The sequence below is a fragment of the Coregonus clupeaformis genome, chromosome 14 (genome assembly GCF_020615455.1).
Source record: "Coregonus clupeaformis isolate EN_2021a chromosome 14, ASM2061545v1, whole genome shotgun sequence".
Classification (NCBI taxonomy): domain Eukaryota; kingdom Metazoa; phylum Chordata; class Actinopteri; order Salmoniformes; family Salmonidae; genus Coregonus; species Coregonus clupeaformis.
The window spans coordinates 22305501-22330399 of record NC_059205.1 but is presented as its reverse complement, the minus strand read 5'-3'; the positions used below and the strand labels follow the sequence as shown (position 1 = coordinate 22330399).

Here is a 24899-nt window from a genome sequence, read left to right as displayed (position 1 = left end):
AGTAAATAACAGTATCATCAGCATAAAAATAATATATGTTTGTAAATGTACCATGATGATTGAGTGTCCATATTGCTGTACCATGATATTTGCACTGCTACTGAGTAAACCTCCAATTGTTCTCCACTATCCCACCCGCTAAAACCTCCCCCAATCCCAAGTTGGGTTGTGGGCCCAGTGACTGGCAGACCACACCTGTCCACCTGGGTCCTAGGGCCTTTGAGAGATTGGGACCCACGCTTTAAAAAGAGCATAAAGTGCCACCTACAGAACAGAAGCAGATTAACAGCCAAAAGCATTTCCAATGCCCTCATCTCGATTTTATTGTACACTGTTATAAAATATATATATATATATATATATATATATATATATATATATATATATATATATATATATTGTTTTTTTTTTGTGTGCATATCTTAATATATTTTCACAATTAACGTTATGTTGTGACCATTTTCCCAAGCATCTCTGAACAGTCAGACCTTTGAGTGGAATAGAGTTCCATGTAGTGACCCCAGTAACCCATGGGGAGGGGGTCACACTCAGATAATCAGAGAGGGGGCAAATTATTGTGGCCCTGGTGGCACAAAATAATAAAAGGTCTGACTGTTCAGAGATGCTTGGGAAAATGGTCACAACATAACGTTAATTGTGAAAATATATTAAGATATGCACACAAAAAAAAAACATATATATATATATGTTTTTTTTTTGTGTGCATATCTTAATATATTTTCACAATTAACGTTATGTTGTGACCATTTTCCCAAGCATCTCTGAACAGTCAGACCTTTTTATTATTTTGTGCCACCAGGGCCACAATAATTTGCCCCCTCTCTGATTATCTGAGTGTGACCCCCTCCCCATGGGTTACTGGGGTCACTACATGGAACTCTATTCCACTCAAATATTCCATTCAAATAACTCATGCCAGCAGTAAAATTAGATTTAAAAAACAGATAAAAATACACCTTATGGAACAGCGGGGACTGTGAAGCAACACAAACATAGACACATGCATACAAACATATGATAAAATACGCACTATACACATGGAATTTGTGTTATAGATACAGTGGGGAAAAAAAGTATTTAGTCAGCCACCAATTGTGCAAGTTCTCCCACTTAAAAAGATGAGAGAGGCCTGTAAATTTCATCATAGGTACACGTCAACTATGACAGACAAATTGAGAAAAAAAATCCAGAAAATCCCAATGGTAGGATTTTTAATGAATTTATTTGCAAATTATGGTGGAAAATAAGTATTTGGTCACCTACAAACAAGCAAGATTTCTGGCTCTCACAGACCTGTAACTTCTTCTTTAAGAGGCTCCTCTGTCCTCCACTCGTTACCTGTATTAATGGCACCTGTTTGAACTTGTTATCAGTATAAAAGACACCTGTCCACAACCTCATACAGTCACACTCCAAACTTCACAATGGCCAAGACCAAAGAGCTGTCAAAGGACACCAAAAACAAAATTGTAGACCTGCACCAGGCTGGGAAGACTGAATCTGCAATAGGTAAGCAGCTTGGTTTGAATAAATCAACTGTGGGAGCAATTATTAGGAAATGGAAGACATACAAGACCACTGATAATCTCCCTCGATCTGGGGCTCCACGCAAGATCTCACCCCCGTGGGGTCAAAATGATCACAAGAATGGTGAGCAAAAATCCCAGAACCACACGGGGGGGACCTAGTGAATGACCTGCAGAGAGCTGGGACCAAAGTAACAAAGCCAACCATCAGTAACACACTACGCCGCCAGGGACTCAAATCCTGCAGTGCGAGACGTGTCCCCCTGCTTAAGCCAGTACATGTCCAGGCCCGTCTGAAGTGCATTTGGATGATCCAGAAGAGGATTGGGAGAATGTCATATGGTCAGATGAAACCAAAATATAACTTTGTGGTAAAAACTCAACTCGTCATGTTTGGAGGACAAAGAATGCTGAGTTGCATCCAAAGAACACCATACCTACTGTGAAGCATGGGGTTGGAAACATCATGCTTTGGGGCTTTTTTCTGCAAAGGGACCAGGACGACTGATCCGTGTAAAGGAAAGAATGAATGGGGCCATGTATCGTGAGATTTTGAGTGAAACCCTCCTTCCATCAGCAAGGGCATTGAAGATGAAACGTGGCTGGGTCTTTCAGCATGACAATGATCCCAAACACACCGCCCGGGCAACGAAGGAGTGGCTTCGTAAGAAGCATTTCAAGGTCCTGGAGTGGCCTAGCCAGTCTCCAGATCTCAACCCCATAGAAAATCTTTGGAGGGAGTTGAAAGTCTGTGTTGCCCAGTGACAGCCCCAAAACATCACTGCTCTAGAGGAGATCTGCATGGAGGAATGGGCCAAAATACTAGCAACAGTGTGTGAAAACCTTGTGAAGACTTACAGAAAACGTTTGACCTGTGTCATTGCCAACAAAGGGTATATAACAAAGTATTGAGAAACTTTTGTTATTGACCAAATACTTATTTTCCACCATCATATGCCAATAAATTCATAAAAAATCATACAATGTGATTTTCTGGATTTTTTTTTCTCATTTTGTCTGTCATAGTTGACGTGTACCTATGACGAAAATTACAGGCCTCTCTCATCTTTTTAAGTGGGAGAACTTGCACAATTGGTGGCTGACTAAATACTTTTTTTCCCCACTGTATGTGGTAGTAGAGTAGAGACCTGAGGGCACACACTTAATATGTTGTGAAATCTGTTATGAATGTATTGAAATGTTTTTAAAATGTATAACTGCCTTAATTTTGCTGTACCCCAGGAAGAGTAGCTGCTGCCTTGGCAGCAGCTAATGGGGATCCACAATAAATACACTGCTCAAAAAAATAAAGGGAACACTTAAACAACACAATGTATCTCCAAGTCAATCACACTTCTGTGAAATCAAACTGTCCACTGAGGAAGCAACACTGATTGACAATACATTGCACATGCTGTTGTGCAAATGGAATAGACAACAGGTGGAAATTATAGGCAATTAGCAAGACACCCCCAATAAAGAAGTGGTTCTGCAGGTGGTGACCACAGACCACTTCTCAATTCCTATGCTTCCTGTCTGATGTTTTGGTCACTTTTGAATGCTGGAGGTGCTTTCACTCTAGTGGTAGCATGAGACGGAGTCTACAACCCACACAAGTGGCTCAGGTAGTGCAGCTCATCCAGGATGGCAGATCAATGCGAGCTGTGGCAAGAAGGTTTGCTGTGTCTGTCAGCGTAGTGTCCAGAGCATGGAGGCGCTACCAGGAGACAGGCCAGTACATCAGGAGACATGGAGTAGGCCGTAGGAGGGCAACAACCCAGCAGCAGGGCCGCTACCTCCGCCTTTGTGCAAGGAGGAGCAGGAGGAGCACTGCCAGAGCCCTGCAAAATGACCTCCAGCAGGCCACAAATGTGCATGTGTCTGCTCAAACGGTCAGAAACAGACTCCATGAGGGTGGTATGAGGGCCCGACGTCCACAGGTGGGGGTTGTGCTTACAGCCCAACACCATGCAGGACGTTTGGCATTTGCCAGAGAACACCAATATTGGCAAATTCGCCACTGGCGCCCTGTGCTCCTCACAGATGAAAGCAGGTTCACACTGAGCACATGTGACAGACGTGATAGAGTCTGGAGACGCCGTGGAGAACGTTCTGCTGTCTGCAACATCCTCCAGCATGACCGGTTTGGCGGTGGGTCAGTCATGGTGTGGGGTGGCATTTCGTTGGGGGGCCGCACAGCCCTCCATGTGCTCGCCAGAGGTAGCCTGACTGCCATTAGGTACCGAGATGAGATCCTCAGACCCCTTGTGAGACCATATGCTGGTGCGGTTGGCCCTGGGTTCCTCCTAATGCAAGACAATTTTAGACCTCATGTGGCTGGAGTGTGTCAGCAGTTCCTGCAAGAGGAAGGCATTGATGCTATGGACTGGCCTGCCCGTTCCCCAGACCTGAATCTAATTGAGCACATCTGGGACATCATGTCTCACTCCATCCACCAACGCCACGTTGCACCACAGACTGTCCAGGAGTTGGCGGATGCTTTAGTCCAGGTCTGGGAGGAGATCCCTCAGGAGACCATCCGCCACCTCATCAGGAGCATGCCCAGGCGTTGTAGGGAGGTCATACAGGCACGTGGAGGCCACACACACTACTGAGCCTCATTTTGACTTGTTTTAAGGACATTACATCAAAGTTGGATCAGCCTGTAGTGTGGTTTTCCACTTTAATTTTGAGGGTGACTCCAAATCCAGACCTCCATGGGTTGATAAATTTGATTTCCATTGATAATTTTTGTGTGATTTTGTTGTCAGCACATTCAACTATGTAAAGAAAAAAGTATTTAATAAGATTATTTCATTCATTCAGATCTAGGATGTGTTGTTTAAGTGTTCCCTTAATGTTTTTGAGCAGTGTATAAATACAAATACTGCAGCTAGTGTTGCCAGCACTGCCACTACCTGGGGTCTCCACTGGAATTCCCACCGGCTAGTTACAAGGTTGTCAAGGTTCTCATTAGCAGCTTTGAGAAATTCCTTGTATATTATGCTCTCCCATCCGGGGGCTTTGGCTTTGTTGGACCAACCCTGACAGGCAGGCTCAGACTCTTGAGGGGGAAGTGCTGCTTTAGTGGGTCTCTGAGAAGTCCTGATCTTTCTGTCTTGGTGGCGTATAGAATACTTGCAGTAGGCCTATAAAACAGATAAGGACTTCTCCTTAGTGTGTGGAACACTCATGTGGGTGTCTAGGGTACATGGTTGGGGACCGTTCCATCATGATAGGACATTAAATAAATAGACTATATTTGTAATTTATTTTAAAATATATATCCCATATGTGCACAACATTTAAAACTCTCTGTCACAACTCCTGCTTGCAGACACACATGGGCTCTGGCATTTGCAACCATTTTCATTTTTCAATCACTTAACTCACCACACGTTTCCAATCACAAAAAACACTACTATCTTGATTAGATAAGTATTGAACCCCCTGAGTCAATACATTTTAGAATCACCTTTGGCAGCGATTACAGCTGTGAGTCTTTGTGGGTACGCTTCTAAGAGCTTTCCACACATTGGATTGTGCAACCCTTGCCCATTATTCTTTAAAAAATTATTCAAACTCAGTCAAGTTGTTGATCATTGCTAGACAACCATTTTCAGATCTTGCCATAGATTTTTTAAATAGATTTAAGTCAATTGTACCTTGGCCATTCAGGAACAGTCACTGTCTTCTTGGTAGGCAACTCCAGGGTAGATTTGTGTTTAAGGTTATTCTCCTCTGAAAGGTGAATTAATCTCCCAGTGTCTGGTGGAAAGCAGACTGAACCAGGTTTTCCTCTAGGATTTTGCCTTTGCTTAGCTCCATTCCGTTAATTTTTTTTTTTCCGGAAAAACTCCCCAGTCCTTAACGATTACAAGCATACCCATAACATGATGCCGCCACCACAATGCTTGAAAATATGAAGAGCGGTACTCAGTAATGTGTTATATTGGATTGGCCCCAAACAACACTATGTATTCAGGAAAAAAAGCTAATTGCTTTGCCACATATTTTGCAGTATTAATTTAGTGCCTTGTTGCAAAACAGTATGTATGTTTTGGAATATTTGCATTCTGGACAGGTTTCCTTCTTTTCACTCTTTCAATTAGGATAATATTGTGGAGTAACTACAATGTTGTTGATCCATCCTCAGTTTTCTCCTATCACAGCCATTAAACTCTGTAACTGTTTTAAAGTCCCCATTGTCCTCAAGGTGAAATCCCTGAGCGGTTTCCTTCCTCTCCGGCAACTGAGTTAGGAAGGACACCTGTATCTTTGTAGTAATTGGGTGTATGATACACCATCCAAAGTGTAATTAATAATTTCACCATGTTCAAAGGGATATTCGATGTCTGCTTTTTTTTTTTACCCATCTACCAAAAGGTGCCCTTCTTTGCGAGGCATTGGAAAACCTCCCTGGTCTTTGTGGTTGAATCTGTGTTTGAAATTCACTGCTCGACTGAGGGACCATACAGATAACTGTATATGTTTGGTACAGAGATGAGGTAGTCATTAAATAACCATGTTAAACACTATTATTGCACACAGGGTGAGTCCATGCAACTTATTGTGATTTGTTGAGCAAATTTCTACTCCTGAACTTATTTAGGCTTGCCATAACAAAAGGGTTGAATACTTATTGACTCAAGACATTTCAGCTTTTCATTTTTAATTAATTTGTAAACATTTTGAAAAACATAATTCCACATTATGGAATTGGGTGTGGGCCAGTGACAAAAATGCCACATGTAATCCATTTTAAATTCAGGCTGTAACACAACACCATTTTGAAAAAGTAAAGGGGTGTGAATATGTTCTGAAGGCACTGTATGTGTGTGGCGTATGTAGTGTGTGTGTGTATGTAAGTGTTGGGATGTCAGTGTAAGTATGTGTTAGTGTGTGGGTAGAGTCCAGTGTGTGTGCATAGAGTCAGTGCAAGAGAGTTAGTGCAAAAAAGGGTAAATGCAGGTAGTCCGGCTAGCCATTTGATTAGCTATTTAGCAGTCTTGTTTATTGTTTAGTATTCTTATGGCTTGGGGGTAGAAGCTGTTCAGGGTCCTGTGGTTCCAGACTTGGTGCACTGGTACCACTTGCCTTGCGTTAGCAGAGAGAACAGTCTATGGCTTGGCTGGCTGGAGTCTTTAACCATTGTTTGGGCCTTCCTCTGCCACCGCCTGCTGTAGAGGTCTTGGATGGCAGGGAGTGACATACTGGGCCGTGCTCACCACCCTCTGTAGCGCCTTGCGGCCGGGTGCCTTGCAGTTGCTGTACCAAGCAGTGATGCAGCCAGTCAAGATACTATCAATGATGCAGCTTCCTGAGAGGGAAGAGGTGCTGATGTGCCCTCTTCACAGCTGTGTTGGGTGTGTGTGGACCATGTTAATTCCTTAGTGATGTGGACACAGAGGAACTTGAAGCTCTCGACCTGCTTCACTATCGATGTGGATGGGGGCGTGCTCGCACCGTTGTTTCCTGTAGTCCACGATCAGCTCCTTTGTCTTGCTGACATTGAGGGAGAGGTTGTCCTGGCACCACACTGCCAGCTCTGACCTCCTCCCTATAGGCTGCCTCATCGTCGCCGGTTATCAGTCTTACCACCATTGTGTCATCAGTAAACTTGATGATGGTGTTGGAGTCATGCATGGCCATGCAGTCCTGGGTGAACAGGGAGTACAGGAGAGGACTAAACACACACCCCTGAGGGGCCCCGTGTTGGTCAGTGTGGCGGATGTGTTGTTGCCTCCCCTCACTGTCTGAGTGCGGCCCGTCAGAAAGTCCAGGATTCAGTTGCACAGGGAGGTGTTCAGTCCCGGCGTCCTGAGCTTGATGATGAGCTTGGAGGGGTCCATGGTGTTGAATGCTGAGCTGTAGTCAATGAACAGCATTCTTACATAGGTATTCATTTTGTCCAGGTGGGTGAGGGTAATGTGGAGTGCAATATAGATTGCGTCGTCTGTGGATCTGTTGGGGCAGTATACGAATTGGAGTGGATCCAGGGTGTATAGGATGATGGTGTTGATGTGAGCCATGACCGGTCTTTCAAAGCATTTCATAGCTACAGAGGTGAGTGCTACGGGGCCATAGTCATTTAGACAGGTTACCTTGGTGTTATTGGGCACAGGGACAATGGTGGTCTGCTTTAAACATGTAGATATTACAGACTAGGTCAGGGAGAGGTTTAAAATGACAGTAAAGACACTTGCGAGCTGGTCAGCACATACTCTGAGTACACGTCCTGGAAATCCATCTGGCCCCGCGTCCTTGTGAATGTAAACCTGTTGATAAGTTTTACTCACATCAACTATGGAGAGGGAGATCATACAGTCGTCTGGAATAGCTGGTGCTCTCATGCATGGTTCAGTGTTTCTTGCCTCAAAGTGAGCTTAGAAGGCATTTAGCTCACTGGGCAGTTCGTGGCTGGGTTTCCCTTTGTAATCCGTGATAGTTTGCAATCCCTGCCACATCCGATGAGCATCAGAGTCGGCATAGTAGTATTCGATCTTGGTCCTGTATTGGTGCTTTGCCTGTTTTATGACTCGTCGGTGGTCGTAGCAGGATTTCGTATAAGCGTCTGTATCATTGTCTCGCTCCTTGAAAGCGGAAGCTCTAGCCTTTAGCTCAGTGTGAATGTTGCCTGTAATCCATTACTTCTGGTTGGGTTATGTACGTACAGTCACTGTGGGGATGACGACCTCAATGCACTTATTTATGAAGACGGTGACTGATGTCGTAAATCTCAGAACATATTCCAGTCTGCGCTATAGTGAAACAGTCCTGTAGCTTAGCATCCGCTTCGTCAGACCACTTCCGTATTGAGCTATGCTCGCTTCGAGGCAAGCAACACAGTACTTCCTGTTTGAGTTTTTTTGCTTGTAAGCAGGAATCAGGAGGATCGAGTTATGGTCTGATTTGCAAAGGGAGGGTGAGGGAGGGCCTTGTATGTGTTTCTGTGTGTGGAGTAAAATTAGACATCGCGCACCCGATGTTGTTAACAAAAAGACACACCCCTCCCCCTCTCGCCTTACCCGATTTTGCCGTCTGGTCTTAAGGATGCATAGAAATGACAGCAACTCAGAGAAACATGGCATATTACAGTTTTTCAGGTCCCGTTGATAGGATAGTCTCGAGCAGAGCTAATTGAGTTTGCACGTTCGCCAACAAAACCCTCATGCTCATCTCATACTGACCTTTAAAACGTATTTAAAACCAAAGCCATTTAGGTCAAAAGAGTTCATATTAACAAAGGAATTAGAGGGACTAACAGTACAGATTGATAGCAATAGAAACTGTCCCATAGAGGCACAGAATAAGTTAGAGGAAAAACAAAAAGAACTGGAGGAACTTATTCAAGAAAGATCAAGTGTAATATATTATAAAAATAAAGCCAAATTGATGGTATATGGGGAAAAATGCACCAAATTATTTTTTTAAATTTAACATAGAAATGCTACCAAAATTTATTTTCTGAAACTTGTTAGAAATGACGGAGTTAATCGCGCTCTCCATGCTCGCTGAAGTAGTCTTCTCATGACGCTGCCTCGTTTGTGTCATGTCTACTCCCTCTCCCCCGCTCCGGCGCTCGACGTCACCGATCTACTAACCACCGTTTGCTGACGACCCATCTTTACGCACACCTGGCAACCATCATTACGCACATCAGTCACACCTGGACTTCATTACTCCCTTGATTACCTACCCTTTATTTAGCACTCTTTTGTTATCAGTCAGCAGGTAGTATTGTTTGTGTTTCCATGTCTCTTGTTTTGTATCGTTCCATGTTCATTGTTATTAAACTCACTAACTGCACCTGCTTCCTGCCTCTATGTTACAGCTTGCCTCTTTTTCGCCACCGCTTCCTCTTTCGAGTCCTGGGATCAGGGCCTGGTCCGGGGTAAACAGAACGTCCAGAGCTGCCGACTTGTTAAAGTAGAACACTTTATCCAAATCGAGGTTATTGATCACTGTTCTGATGTCCAGAAGCTGTTTTCGGTCATAGGAAATGATGGTGGAGACATTATGTACAAAAAAAGTTATGATCAGCATAGAAAATAACAAAAGAAATGGCAGAATCGGTCAGGATCCTCAAAGACGGCAGCTATCCAATTCAGCGCTATCTTCAAACTCCTTCATTCTCCTCACCTTGAGAGGAAATTGCTGTATGACCACCGGCAGGTAGTGGATGCCAGCCTTGGTGCTGTGCAGCGCCACAACCAGAAAGTACTCAAAGAGCTGACGTTGATGTAGCTGCTTCAGATTCCTGGTGCGGTCCAGAGAGCTGTGTTTGTTACCGTACTGACCCTCACCCGGCTGGCTCAGGATAGACTGGACTGAGGACAGACGCTGCCGATGGGCTGAGAGAGAGGAAGGAGGGAAGGGAAGGAAAAAGGGAGGGTAATGAAAGAGAAGGAAAGGGGTAGAAAAAGGGAAGATGAATGAATGTGAGATTGAATTGAATACTGACAAAAGCACTTGATGTCAGTTGTTCACATAGTACCTTTAGCCCTGTCCTCTGTCTCACTCTCTGAGTCAGTGTATTCATCTGTGACTGCAACAAAAAGGAAACAAAGTGTTACAAAATGGAGAGCATTTAAATAATGTTAGTCAAGTTTTGGGGGGTTGAAAGAATCTCACACTCACCTCTCCCTGAGCTGGTCTCAGCAATGTGATAGACCCTCCTCAGATGTTTCTTTCCAACACGAGCCTCGAAGATGCTGTTGATTTTAAGCACATCCTGTTGGAAGAATGAATGTTAGAAATATAAATATTGGATATACACTGAGTATACAAACCATTAAGAACACCTTTCCATGACATAAACTGACCAGGTGAATCCAGGTGAATGCTATGATTCCTTATTGATCTCAATCAGTGTAGATGAAGGGGAGGAGACCGGTTAAAGAAGGATGTTTAAGCCTTGAGACAACTGATACATGGGTTGTGTATGTGTGCCATTCAGAGGGTGAATGGGCAAGATAAAAAATGTATGTGCCTTTGAACAGGGTATGGTAGTGGGGGGTGGGGGGGTGCAACTCAATGTTAGGTATATTCAGTAGGGAAGAATCCTCCAATGATAAGAGGGTAAGATAAGATAAAAAGGTTCTCGGTAGAACCCTTCATAGAGGGTAAGTGCCTTTGAAAGGGGTATGGTAGTAGGTGCCAGGCGCACCGGTTTGTGTCACGAGGAGAGGAAACAACTTAAGACTATTGAGATTACCCCACAGTCTCTTACCGTTGGTATCCTCCTGCAGGCAAGGTTATAGGAATCTCCTCCAGACAGCCAATGGGGCAGCTCATCTGGGCTGTGAGGGGTGGAGGGGGGGCTGAGCCGGGGGGGAGATGCTACTCCTCCTCCACTATCACTACGGTGGTGGTTGGTCTTACGCAGATCTGGAAGCTTGAAGCTACACTTCCCACCAGAGTTCTGTCTGAAGAAACCAGGCCTCGAGATCTGCACAGAGACCAAAAACAATCAGGTCAATCTGTGAAGTAAAGTAAGTCAAAAACGGATGTAAAAGACATCACACTGCTTGCTTAGCGAGTACCTCTTCCTCCTGATTTGGCTCATGAGGCTCAAACCCAGGACCTCTGCCTCGCAAACACACATGACCGCCCTCCTGAAGCATCTTACTCAGTCACGCCACCGAAAAGCTAGCTATTCAACAGCGCTTGTGGAGACACTTCAGGCTTAGGAGTGAGCATCACAGATCCCCATCTGCTACACTGACACAAACTGTCATGACTGTTGATGACATCTTTTATGTCATTATTGAGACAGTGTTATGTACCTTGGAGCATTCTGACCCAGGAGAGGAAGGTAGAGAAGGTTGTGATGAGCACTGACTGGATACGTCAATGTCCTCATATGGGTTCTCCTTGGAAGAGTCTGCAGAGAGACCAAAGATAATTAAACACTATTGAATTTAGGTTCAATGATTATTTGTGATCGATCTGTATTTTATTCTTCACCTGTAATAATTTCATAATGATGATACGGCGGATGACATGACAGAATGTCCTCGAACTCAAATGATTTCCTGTGAAGGAACAGAAGAAAGAAAGGGGGAAATAATATGAATATATTGTTTGTATGTTTATATGAGAGTGAATTAATTACTGTTAGTGTGAATGTATTGTTGTCTGTTCTGTACCGCTATTTTACCTGTTTTGGTTGTCTCTATCTCTTTGTCTGTCTGTCCTGGGTCTCCTGTAGATGTCGGGGGAAGGCTGGTTGGACAGAGGTGGAGGGGAGATGGAAGGCAGTGGGGGCAGATTCCTCTGCACTTTCCCATGTCTCGGTAATGAGCGGGTCCTCCTTTCAGATTTGGAGAGGTGCTGGAAGGTACTTTGCTGGAAGGTACGCTGGGGTTTGGGGACCGGGTTTATGGGTGGTGTCCCTGGCTCTGTGTACACATTCTCCTGGTCTCGTCCCTCTTGCCCACCTTGCCTCGACCCCCCAAACGTCTGGTCAGCGTCCAGTGTTCCTAAAATGGATTCTAACTCCCTTCTCTTGGCCTCTACTTGTGTATCTCTGCTAGGAGGGCAGAAGTAGTTGCCAGGTAGCTCTAGAGGACTCTTACCGGGGTTCTCCTCCCTCATGGTCTGCTCCAGCTTCTTGAAGAGAGTGAAGACAGCTCTCTGCTCCACCAGTCTCCTAACGTTGTCTTTCTTCAGCATCCCCATCACCTGCTCCTTCACAGGCTCCACAGTAGGCTGAGAAACCCCAGCCCTTCCTATGATCTCTTTCCCAATGTTCTGCTGCTTTTCCCTGCTGGCCAACCTGCTGCAGTGTCCTTCATGCTGCTCCTCGGAGGGTCTGACATTCTTCTTCTGCAGGGATTCAGTTATTTTCACAGTAGTGTCCTTTACAGGCCCCACAAGCGAGGTAGGCCTCAAATCCCCAGCCATTCCTTCATTCTCCTTCCCATGGTTCTGCTGCTTCTCCTTGCTGGCTGGTCTACTCCTGTGCTCCTCCACGGTGGGTCTGGCGTCAATCTTTTTCAGGGATTCTGTTCTTTTCACAAGAGGAACTGTAGTGACTGTTGGGGAGGTAGGCATTGAATCCCCATCCTTTCCTATGTTCTCCTTCCCATTGTTCTTCTGCTTCTCCCTGCTGGTTGGTCTTTTGGAGTCCTCCATGGTGGGTTTGGAATCACTCTTAATTAAGGAGTCAGGTCTTTCCACAATACTCTGAGTGGGTGTAGTAGTAGCTGTTGTTGTTAATGGTGGGGATGGGGAAGACTCCTTTCCTTCCCACTTTGAGATCTTGTCTTTGATGGTGGCATGGGGAGGTTTGGAGAGTTTTCTGCCCCCAGCCAAGGTGTTCCTCTCAGCCTGCATGGCTATGCTTGGGACCTCCAGCTGGTTGTTCAGGTTGTCTAGGGAGGTGAGGGGCAGTTTGGTTGCCCTGACCTGTTGTTACGGTCTGTAGGTGCACTGTCCCCTTTATTCAGTCCACGACACAGTGGTCTGAAATATCAGTCCAAATGTTTACACTTTCAAATGGTAGTCAACACAATGGTTACTAAACCATGTTAACACAGGCAACTAAAACTTTTAGACCTCAAACACAACCTTCAATTTTATATTCAGGCAAAATAAGACCTCAAAGTACACATACAACTGAAACGTGTGGCGTTTGACTTTAAAATCTATTGTAGACCTCAAACTTGTAGACTTCAAATTCTCTATTTGGTCAACATAAAAAGACAATAACAACACAAACTCCATTTAAGGAACATTCCAGTCTGTTCGGTCATTGATGGGAAAGTCAGGGTCTTTAGTCTGGCGGTAGCCTAGATGTCATGAGGACAGGCCTGTGACCAACCATACTCTTCTCATAGAGCTTCAGTAAACAAACACATACTTGGACCAGAGCCACTTGGATTAGAGCCATCTAGAACTGTTTTGTTTTCAAAAACAATTAGAGGAAATTAGCATTCTGCACCCAAGTAAAAACGTAACAGTCATGAATTAAAGAAAAACTGAATGTGTTGTATGTGAGTTGATATTTTTGAATTGGGAAGTAAATTAGTAGTTGAAAGAGTAATTTGGCTTAAGGGGAACCCCTTTAAGTTGTAACCATTATCTTTTTTGGTGATTTTTTTAATGGACCCATCGATATTCCTCCAACATTATAGGTCCTGCAGTCATCCTGCTAGCAGACTCCATTCGAGAGAGAGAGAGAGAGAGAGAGAGAGAGAGAGAGAGAGAGAGAGAGAGAGAGAGAGAGAGAGAGAGAGAGAGAGAGAGAGAGAGAGAGAGAGAGAGAGAGAGAGAGAGAGAGAGAGAGAGAGAGAGAGAGAGAGAGAGAGAGAGAGAGAGAGAGAGAGAGAGAGAGCCTTAATCCTAGTTCTAGAGTCATGTAGATCTGTCTATGAAGCCCATAAAATCCCTAGCCAGACATCTAGAGTGAAGGCATCTCTGTCCCAGTGAGACTGGATCAGTGTAATAGTATCCTATAACTGATTTTCCACCTCTCATTCATTCCTCACATCTGGTTTCCTACAGTATTTCTCACAGCCAGTTGTTAAGTCACAAAACCAAGACAAAAGTAGTTCAGATCCTATGAGGGGCTAAGTCAGCACACAAATAAAATTTTTTAGTCACATATCACTATTGGAGAGAGAGTCCTGATACTTTTTAAACAATGTCACTGCCACCATGGCAAATTGAAATGTTTTAACCACCCAGCTCGCTTCTCTATGAGAGTCAACTCTAACTGTCTCTGTCTTTTGGGTCTCAGGGCATTGTCTCTCAGTTCACTGGCTTCTAAGAAGATCTTGGGTAGAGTTTCCCAAGCAGCCCCTTTTAGATCATAATGTTATGGTAGTGTGTATGGACATAAAGCACATATTTGCAACTGTCAGGAGTAAATAGAGACAGCATATGGCCCCTCTGCTGTATACTAAGTCATAGATAAGATGAAAAAGCACCAGGGATTCACATACTGCTGGATATACAGCAGACCATGCATAATATCAACATTATTCTCATTCATCAGCCTTGTAGAGGTCCTAGAATTTTGACACAGGACAAGAACCTAATACAATATTATCAAACTCAGCCAATGCACAAATTGTAATCTAGTTGTCCTTACCTTTCTCTGTTGCACAGACCTTGTGAGACTACCAGTGGAACAGGAGCTCATTTCCACATCAGTGACCCTTGATACAACAGCATCCATCTCCATGACTTCCTCAATCACAGGCAGGTCACCTCCTCTCTCACATACTATCTTGTCCTTTGCTGTGGATCTGCCATACTACGATCTGCCTTTCCTTTCCCACGACTCCAACACTAGTCATCAATCATCATAAGACACCTCTCTCACACACTATGGCAAACATCTCTTGGCTTATTATGAAGAAGTGTATCTCAAAGGTTGCATCAGGTCCAACACAGCTCCAAGGCTGTAGTAGTCTGATTTAGTATTTTCCTCTAAATGCTTTATTTGCCATCCATCCTCAAGGAATAGCTGACCCCTTTCTCCTAAGCTCTCTCTCCCACTATAGCTGCAGACCCCTCCCACTCTTTCGCAATGGTCCCTTCCCAGCTAACTGAAAGTTCTGGTTCCTCTCCACCAATTCTCATCTTTAGGCACATCGTTGGAAATTTTAGCTGGCTGAGGTTAAGTTGACATGCAATGTAATGGGTTCAAATTACTATATCCACTCTGCAGGGATTGCTAACTTTTCTGTCAAGAAGTTCATTTCTGTAGTAAAGATTTTGCTTTACTGTTCTGAGGTCATTGGTCTGTTTCTCTACCGCTTCCTGCTGGATATTGTGATTACTGCAACTTGAAGTTCATAACTATTTCATAGCATGATGATTAGGCCAAAGTTATTGATTTGAGTTAGTCATCAACTGCTAGTCCAAGAGAAAGGGGTGAACAGTGATAGCTATACTAATTTCCCTCAAATCCATGTGTTGAACCTCTCATAGCAACTGTCTATCTGCACCACTGTTGCAATGCAGCTATGCCTACACATTTCGATCCCCATGCCTGCTACAAGAACTACATCTTCCTGCATGTAACATATATGTCATTATGTAGCAACAGCTTATTACAATATCCCAGTCTATGATTTTTGAGATATTCATATCATAACTTTAAATAATTATGCTTTATCATTTTCAACTAACTTTGCATCAATGGTTTCAGTGCAACAACAGAGACCACACACACAGCACATGCATCACTTCTTACAATAACATAATACAACAGTTTCCCAAAAAAACTTTCACTTACCTGTGTTCACCTAAGATGAAATGCATGCACCAGTACTGTAAGTACTTGTGAAGTGGCACAGTAGAAGTGTTTCGAAGTGCATATCATGCTACAGAAGTTACAGCCAATGATTGATGTGGACACAGCGACAGGTGACCATTCATGTCACTGTCACTGTAGCTGCTGTGGTCTTGTTCCCTGCAAGCAGGGATTTAGGATCTGTCCAGTAGGTGGCATCACTGTTATTCTGCTTTCTCAATGTGCACCCTTACTGTACAGTAGTGCCCTTCCTGATAATGTCGAATTGCAGTTGGCCTACATCCAATTCAATAATCAAAGGCTGTGAAGTTTATTTAATGAAATTGTATATGTGTAATTCGGTTTGTTGCATTTGATTGATGACGGACCGGTCTACCAATCACAATCTTTTTCTGTAGCTAAACAATATTTTCTAATCTGCTATTTTCAGAAAATAAGTCCACATATTGTAGCTTTTCCCTTTCCTTGGAGTGGGCACAGAAGTCAAAAGGGTACATTGCCTATTTTCTGGCTTCCAATAAACATGGCAGTAGGGGTTGTGAAAGCTTTTCACACTCTCAGCCTTTTCGTGTGGCGCCAGTGATCGTCGGATCGATTAAGCCATTTAGAGGACAAAGGTGACAAAAGGCTGACCATGTTCGGCATCAATGTGGTAGAGTTAGAGGCTCTTTCATCCATGCAGTATTCTCAGCAATGGGCTTACAGCAGAGAGGCTAAAGTGAACACAAATACTGTCTGAATAGGTCCTCCACTGAAAGGTCTCTGTATTCAAGTTGGGCCTTCTACACAACAATGTTCAAACTTTTGGCACTGGGAATTCTTCAGTATGTACAGTTCACTTCATTTTGCTCTATTGGATGTTTGTGAGGGACTTCCAATTCATACAGTTTGCCAGGCTCATATTTCTTGGGAGGTACAATACTTAGGTAGTATCTGAAAGTTGAAATAAAAGTGCTTGTAAAAGGGACATTCTTTACCTTTCTTTTGCCTGGGCCTACCCTTACCTTGAAATGTTTGTCCAATTCTTTGCTCCGACTTCTTCCTGTGTACCACTGAGCAAGATTATAAGGAATTCACTTTGCGCTCGGCAAAGGTTGTTCAAGTTCTCAACAACATACTGTATACAACTCACTTAAGACGTCAACATTAATTTGTGAACAGCAGCTCATGAGAAGAATACACACTTGAAAACAATAACAACAACAGCGCTGGTTTGATTAATGAGGAAGGTATGTCTTTGTGAGAGATCTGCTGTATTGATTTTGAGGTACGAAAGGGTATTCAAATTGCATGGCGCTCTTCATCCAAGGGCATTGATCAAAAAGATGAGACAGACAGACAGAAAGGCAGAGTGTTCCATTTAACATCTACTTCAAAGAACAGAGAAAGCCCAGCAAATATGTCCACATTGGCACGATGTGGGCCCAATGCGGGTCAAATATTGGCCCCACATAGGCTGCCCACATTTGGCCGATGCGCCTTTGCTTATCGGCTCCACATTGGCCCCCAAGGCATTGGCCCAATGTGGCCCACTGTGGGCAGCCCATATCTAGTGAGGGCAGTCCTCACCTTGCCTGAAATAAGCCCATCTTTTCCCAGCAAACATGCCCACATTGGCACGATGTGGGCCCAAATCAAGTTAAAACATTCAACCTATGCAGGCTGCCCCTTTCTTTCTATATTTTTAGGGGGTAGATCAGCTTTAATATTGCAGATAGATTGAGGCTTCCATCAACGTAATTGTCTGCATAATTTCCACTCCCCCATATTTTTTTAAATATATATACAGTACCAGTCAAAAGTTTGGACACACCTACTCATTCAAGGTTCTTCTTTATTTTTACTATCTTCTACATTGTAGAAAAATTGTGAAGACATCAAAACCATGAAATAACACATGGAATCATGTAGTAACCAAAAAAGTGTTAAACAAATCAAAATATATTTTATATTTTAGATTCTTTAAAGTAACCACCCTTTGCCTTTTATTTTTATTTATTTTTATTTCACCTTTATTTAACCAGGTAAGCCAGTTGAGAACAAGTTCTCATTTACAACTGTGACCTGGCCAAGATAAAGCAAAGCAGTGCGATAAAAAGAGTTACACATGGGATAAAAAAAAACATAAAGTCAATAACACAATAGAAAATCTATATACAGTGTGTGCAACTGTAGTAAATTATGGAGGTAAGGCAATAAATAGGCCATAGTGCAAAATAATTACAATTTAGTATTAACACTGAAGTGATAGATATGCAGAAGATGATGTGCAAATAGAGATACTGGGGTGCAAATGAGCAAAATAAATAACAATATGGGGATGAGGTAGTTGGGTGGGCTAATTACAGATGGGCTGTGTACAGGTGCAGTGATCGGTAAGCTGCTCTGACAACTGATGCTTGAAGTTAGTGAGGGAGATAAGAGTCTCCAGCTTCAGAGATTGTAAAAGTTTGTTCCAGTCATTAGCAGAAGAGAACTCGAAGGAATGGCGGCCAAAGGAGGTGTTGGCTTTTAGGATGACCAGTAAGATATACCTGCTGGACCGCATACTACGGGTGGGTGTTGCTATGGTGACCAATAAGCTAAGATAAGGCGGGGATTTGCCTAGCAGAGATTTATAGATGACCTGGAGCCAGTGGGATTGGCGACGAATATGTAGTGAGGGCCAGCCAACGAGAGCGCACCGGTCACAATGGTGGGTAGTATATTGGGCTTTGGTGACAAAACGGATGGAACTGTGATAGACTACATCCAATTTGCTTAGTAGAGTGTTGGAGGCTATTTTGTAAATGACATTGCCGAAGTCAAGGATCGGTAGGATAGTCAGTTTTACGAGGGCATGTTTGACAGCATGAGTGAAGGAGGCTTTGTTGCGAAATAGGAAGCCGATTCTAGATGTAACTTTGGATTGGAGATGCTTAATGTGAGTCTGGAAGGAGAGTTTACGGTCTAACCAGACACCTAGGTATTTGTAGTTGTCCACATATTCTAAGTCAGACCCGCCGAGAGTAGTGATTCTAGTCGGGCGGGCGGGTGCAAGCAGCGTTCGATTGAAGAGCATGCATTTAGTTTTACTAGCGTTTAAGAGCAGTTGGAGGCTACGGAAGGAGTGTTGTATGGCAATGAAGCTCGTTTGGAGGTTTGTTAACACAGTGTCCAATGAAGGGCCAGATGTATACAAAATGGTGTCGTCTGCGTAGAGGTGGATCTGAGAGTCACCAGCAGTAAGAGAGACATCATTGATATACACAGAGAATATAGTCGGCCCGAGAATTGAACCATGTGGCACCCCCATAGAGACTGCCAGAGGTCCAGACAACAGGCCCTTCGATTTGACACATTGAATTCTATCTGAGAATTATTTGGTGAATGAGGCGAGGCAGTCATTTGAGATACCAAGGCTATTTAGTCTGCCAATAAGAATGCAGTGATTGACAGAGTCGAAAGCCTTGGCCAGGTCGATGAAGACGGCTGCACAGTACTGTCTTTTATCGATCGCGGTTATAATATTGTTTAGGACCTTGACCGTGGCTGAGGTGCAGCCATGACCAGCTCGGAAACCACATTGCATAGCGGAGAAGGTATGGTGGGATTTGAAATGGTCGGTGATCTGTTTTTTAACTTGGCTTTCAAATACTTTCGAAAGGCAGGGCAGGATGCATATAGGTCTGTAACAGTTTGGATCTAGAGTGTCATCCCCTTTGAAGAGGGGGATGACCGCGGCAGCTTTCCAATCTCTGGGGATCTCAGATGATATGAAAGAGAGGTTGAACAGGCTAGTAACAGGGGTTGCTACAATTTCTGTGGTTAATTTTATAAAGAAAGGGTCCAGATTGTCTAGCCCAGTTGATTTGTAGGGGTCCAGATTTTGCAGCTCTTTCAGAACATCAGCTATCTGAATTTGGGTGAAGGAGAAGCGGGGGGGTGGCAGCCGTAGCAAAATGCTTATTGAAATTCTCGGTTATCGTAGATTTATCGGTGGTGACAGTGTTTCCTAGCCTCAGTGCAGTGGGCAGCTGGGAGGAGGTGCTCTTATTCTCCATGGACTTTACAGTGTCCCAAAACTTTTTGTAGTTAGTGCTACAGGATGCATATTTCTATTTGAAAAAGCTAGCCTTTGATTTCCTAACTGAATGTGTATATTTGTTCTCTCTCGCTCTCCTCCCACACTACTCACTCTGCCCCTACACAGATGGTAATGCGCCGCCGCAACCTTCGCTCTCTCTCTCCCACTACTCTCTCCTCTTCCATCCTATCATCTCTTCCCTCTGCTCAATCCTTCTCCCTCCAATCTCCTGATTCTGCCTCCTCAACCCTCCTCTCCTCCCTTTCTGCATCCTTTGACTCTCTGTGTCCCCTATCCTCCCGGCCGGCTCGGTCCTCCCCTCCAGCTCCGTGGCTTGATGACTCATTGCGAGCTCACAGAACAGAGCTCCGGGCAGCGGAGCGGAAATGGAAGAAAAACTAAACTCCCCTGCCGACCTGGCATCTTTTCACTCCCTCCTCTCTACATTTTCTTCATCTGTTTCTGCTGCTAAGGCCACTTTCTACCACTCTAAATTCCAAGCATCTGCCTCTAACCCTAGGAAGCTCTTTGCCACATTTTCCTCCCTCCTGAATCCTCCCCCCGCTCCCCCTCCTCTCTCTCTCTGTGGATGACTTCGTCAACCACTTTGAAAAAGAAGGTTGACGACATTCGATCCTCGTTTGTTAAGTCTAATGACACTGCTGGTCCTACTCACACTGCCCTACCCTATGCTTTGACTTCTTTCTCCCCTCTCTCTCCAGATAAAATCCTGCGACTTGTGACTGCAGGCCGCCCAACAACCTGCCCGCTTGACCCCATCCCCTCCTCTCTTCTCCAGACCATCTCCGGTGACCTTCTCCCCCTACCTCACCTCGCTGATCAACTCATCCTTGACCGCTGGCCATGTCCCTTCCGTCTTCAAGAGAGCGAGAGTTGCTCCCCTTCTCAAGAAACCAACACTCGATCCCACTGATGTCAACAACTACAGACCAGTATCCCTTCTTTCTTTTCTTTCCAAAACTATTGAGCGTGCCGTCTTTAGCCAACTCTCTTGCTATCTCTCTCAGAATGACCTTCTTGATCCAAACCAGTCAGGTTTCAGGACTGGTCATTCAACTGAGACTGCTCTTCTCTGTGTCACGGAGGCTCTCCGCACTGCTAAAGCTAACTCTCTCTCCTCTGCTCTTGTCCTTCTAGACCTGTCTGCTGCCTTTGATACTGTGAACCATCAGATCCTCCTCTCCACCCTCTCCGAGCTGGGCATCTCCGGCGCGGCTCACTCCTGGATTGCGTCCTACCTGACCGGTCGCTCCTACCAAGTGGCGTGGCGAGAAGCTGTCTCCGCACCACGTGCTCTCACCACTGGTGTCCCCCAGGGCTCAGTTCTAGGCCCTCTCCTTTTCTCCCTATACACCAAGTCACTTGGCTCTGTCATATCCTCACATGGCCTCTCCTATCATTGCTACGCTGACGATACACAACTAATCTTCTCCTTTCCCCCTTCTGATAACCAGGTGGCGAATCGCATCTCTGCATGTCTGGCAGACATATCAGTATGGATGACGGATCACCACCTCAAGCTGAACCCTGGCAAGACGGAGCTCCTCTTCCTCCCGGGGAAGGACTGCCCATTCCATGATCTCGCCATCACGGTTGACAACTCCGCTGTGTCCTCCTCCCAGAGTGCGAAGAGCCTAGGCGTGACCCTGGACAACACCCTGTCGTTCTCCGCCAACATCAAGGCGGTGACCCGCTCCTGCAGGTTCATGCTCTACAACATTCGGAGAGTACGACCCTGCCTTACACAGGAAGCGGCACAGGTCCTAATCCAGGCACTTGTCATCTCCCGTCTGGACTACTGCAACTCGCTGTTGGCTGGCCTCCCTGCCTGTGCCATTAAACCCCTACAACTCATCCAGAATGCCGCAGCCTGTCTGGTGTTCAACCTTCCCAAGTTCTCTCACGTCACCCCTGGTCACTCCACTGGCTTCCAGTTGAAGCTCGCATCCGCTACAAGACCATGGTGCTTGCCTATGGAGCAGTGAGGGGAACGGCACCTCTGTACCTTCGGGCTCTGATCAGTCCCTACACCCAAACGAGGGCATTGCGTTCATCCACCTCTGGCCTGCTGGCTCCCCTTCCTCTGCGGAAGCATAGTTCCCGCTCAGCCCAGTCAAAACTGTTCGCTGCTCTGGCACCCCAATGGTGGAACAAGCTCCCTCACGACGCCAGGACAGCGGAGTCACTCACCACCTTCCGGAGGCATTTGAAACCCCACCTCTTTAAGGAATACCTGGGATAGGATAAAGTAATCCTTCTACCCCCCCCCAAAAAAATTGTAAAGTGGTTATCCCACTGGCTATAGGGTGAACGCACCAATTGGTGAGTCGCTCTGGATAAGAGCGTCTGCTAAATGACGTAAATGTGCCCTTGAGCAAGGCACTTAACCCTAATTGCTCCTGTAAGTCGCTCTGGATAAGAGCGTCTGCTAAATGACTAAAATGTAAATGTAAATGTTCCTAACTTCCCTGAAAAGTTGCATGTCGTGGGGGCTGTTCGATGCTAATGCAGTACGCCACAGGATGTTTTTGTGCTGGTCAAGGGCAGTCAAGTCTGGGGTGAACCAGGGGCTATATCTGTTCTTAGTTCTGATTTTTTTTTATAGGGCATGCTTATTTAAGATGGAGAGGAAAGCACTTTTAAAGAACAACCAGGCATCCTCTACTGACAGAATGAGGTCAATATCCATCCAGGATACCCTGGCCAGGTCAATTAAAAAGGCCTGCTCGCTGAAGTGTTTTAGGGAGCGTTTGACAGTGATGAGGGGTGGTCGTTTGACCGCGGACCCATTACGGACGCAGCCAATGAGGCAGTGATCGCTGAGATCCTGGTTGAAGACAGCGGAGATGTATTTAGAGGGTAAATTAGTCAGGATGATATCTATGAGGGTGCCCATGTTTACGGATTTAGGGTTGTACCTGGTAGGTTCCTTGATAATTCGTGTGAGATTGAGGGCATCTAGTTTAGATTGTAGTTAAGCATATCCCAGTTTAGGTCACCAAGCAGTATGAACTCTGAGAATAGATGGGGGGCAATCAATTCACATATGGTGTCCAGGTCACAACTGGAGGCTGAGGGGGGTCTGTAGCAAGCGGCAACAGTGAGAGACTTATTTCTGGAAAGGTGGATTTTTAGAAGTAGAAGCTCAATCTGTTTGGGCACAGACCTGGATAGTATGATAGAGCACTGCAGGCTATCTCTACAGTAGATTGTAACTCCCCCCCCTTTAGCAGTTCTATCTAGAAGGAACATTTTGTAGTTCGGGATGGAAATCTCCATTTTTGGTGGCCTTCCTAAGCCAGGATTCAGACACTGCTAGAACATCAGGGTTGGCGGAGTGTGCTAAAGCAGTGAATAACTCAAACTTAGGGAGGATGCTTCTGATGTTAACATGCAAGAAACCAAGGCTTTTACGGTTACAGAAGTCAACAAATGATTGTGCCTTGGGAGTAGGAGTGATACTGGGGGCTACAGGGCCTGGGTTAACCTCTACATCACCAGAGGAACAGAGGAGGGGTAGAATAAGGATACGGCTAAAGGCTTTAAGAACTGGTCTTCAAGTGCATTGGGTACAGAGAATAAAAGGGGCAGATTTCCGGGCGTTGTAGAATAGATTCAGGGCATTATGTACAGACAAGGATATGGAAGGATGAGTACAGTGGAGGTAAACCTAAGTGTTGGGTAACGATGAAAGAGATAGCATCACTGGAGGCACCGATTGAGCTGGTCTCCGCGTATGTGGGGGGTGGGACAAAGGAGCTATCTGAGGCAGGTTGAGCAGGACTTGGGGCTCTACAGTGAAATTTTATAATAAGAACTAACCGAAACAGCAATAGGCTAGGCATATTGACATGGGAGAGAGGCATAAAGCAATCACAGGTGTTATTTGAGAGAGCTAAGACAACAACTGGTAATGGCGATGAAAGTTTGGGCTGAGGCTAAACAGATAAACAGGACAGATAAACAGGATGGGGTGCCGTGTAAAGGAACAGTCCAGCAGGCATCAGCTGTGTAGCTGAGTGATCATAAGGTCCAGTGAACAGCAATAGGTGAGTCCGGGAGCAGTTCGATGGCTGCTATGTAACAGGCGAGCAGGAGGCACGGCTGTTGATTGCGTGTGCTAGCGGGCCGGGGCCAGCAGATGGATCTTCGTGGTCTTCGCAACGGGAAGGCTGTTGAAACCACATCAATTACGTCGGCAGACCAGTGGTGATGGATCGGCAGGGCTCCGTGTCGACACTAGGAGGTCCCGTCCAGTTGACAGAGAGGTAGATAGCCGGGAGATGGGCTTGGCTCGAGGCTAGCTCAAGGCTAACTGGTGCTAGCTTCTGGACAGTGGTGATTAGCCAACTACAATATCCATTCGGTTGCAGCTAGCTAGTTGCGATGATCCGGTGTTAAGGTCCAGTGATTCAGTGTTTCCATCAGAAAATCCGATATGTTCTGGGTCGATAGTGCGCTGTGCAGACTGGCCGATAATTGTCCAGGCTAGAGCTGGCTGGTAGGTAGTGCAGGCCATGGACAATGGTGAAAACCGCTAACGGTGGCTAATAGCAAGTAGCTAGCAAGTAGCTAGTTAGCTGGCTAGCTGGCTAGTTTCAGCTGGTTCTAGATAAAAAGGTATAAGAAATAATAGAATCCGTTCCACATTGGGTGAGGCGGGTTGCAGGACAGTACGCCATCTTGGAATGCAAAGCCTTGATGACAGCTTTGCACACTCTTGGAATTCTCTCAACCAGCTTCATCATGAATGCTTTTCCAACAGTCTTGAAGGACTTCCCATATATGCTGAGCACTTGTTTGCTGCTTTTCCTTCACTCTGTGGACCAACTCATCCCAAACCATCTCAATTGGGTTGAGGTCGGGTGATTGTGGAGGCCAGGTCATCTGATGCAGCACTCCATCACTCTCCTTTTTGGTCAAATAGCTCTTACACAGCCTGGAGGTGTGTCGGGTCATTGTCCTGCTGAAAAACAAATGATAGTCCCAATAAGCG

The 24899-nt window shown here is 45.1% G+C and overlaps 1 protein-coding gene across 1 annotated transcript in view; it reads right to left on the bottom strand.

Annotated features, from left to right (window-relative positions):
* The window catches only part of LOC121581239 (DENN domain-containing protein 2A-like), a 77121-nt gene extending 64109 nt beyond the window's left edge, over nucleotides 1–13012 (bottom strand). The window contains exons 1-7 of the mRNA XM_041896728.2: nucleotides 11710–13012; nucleotides 11517–11584; nucleotides 11336–11433; nucleotides 10780–10998; nucleotides 10188–10281; nucleotides 10045–10095; nucleotides 9690–9901 (exon numbers count right to left, since the gene is read on the bottom strand). Coding sequence (XP_041752662.2) covers nucleotides 9690–9901; nucleotides 10045–10095; nucleotides 10188–10281; nucleotides 10780–10998; nucleotides 11336–11433; nucleotides 11517–11584; nucleotides 11710–12887 — 1920 coding nt within the window. The 5' untranslated portion in view covers nucleotides 12888–13012. The remainder of the gene's footprint in view (nucleotides 1–9689; nucleotides 9902–10044; nucleotides 10096–10187; nucleotides 10282–10779; nucleotides 10999–11335; nucleotides 11434–11516; nucleotides 11585–11709) is intronic.
* Between the last annotated feature and the right edge of the window lie 11887 nt (nucleotides 13013–24899).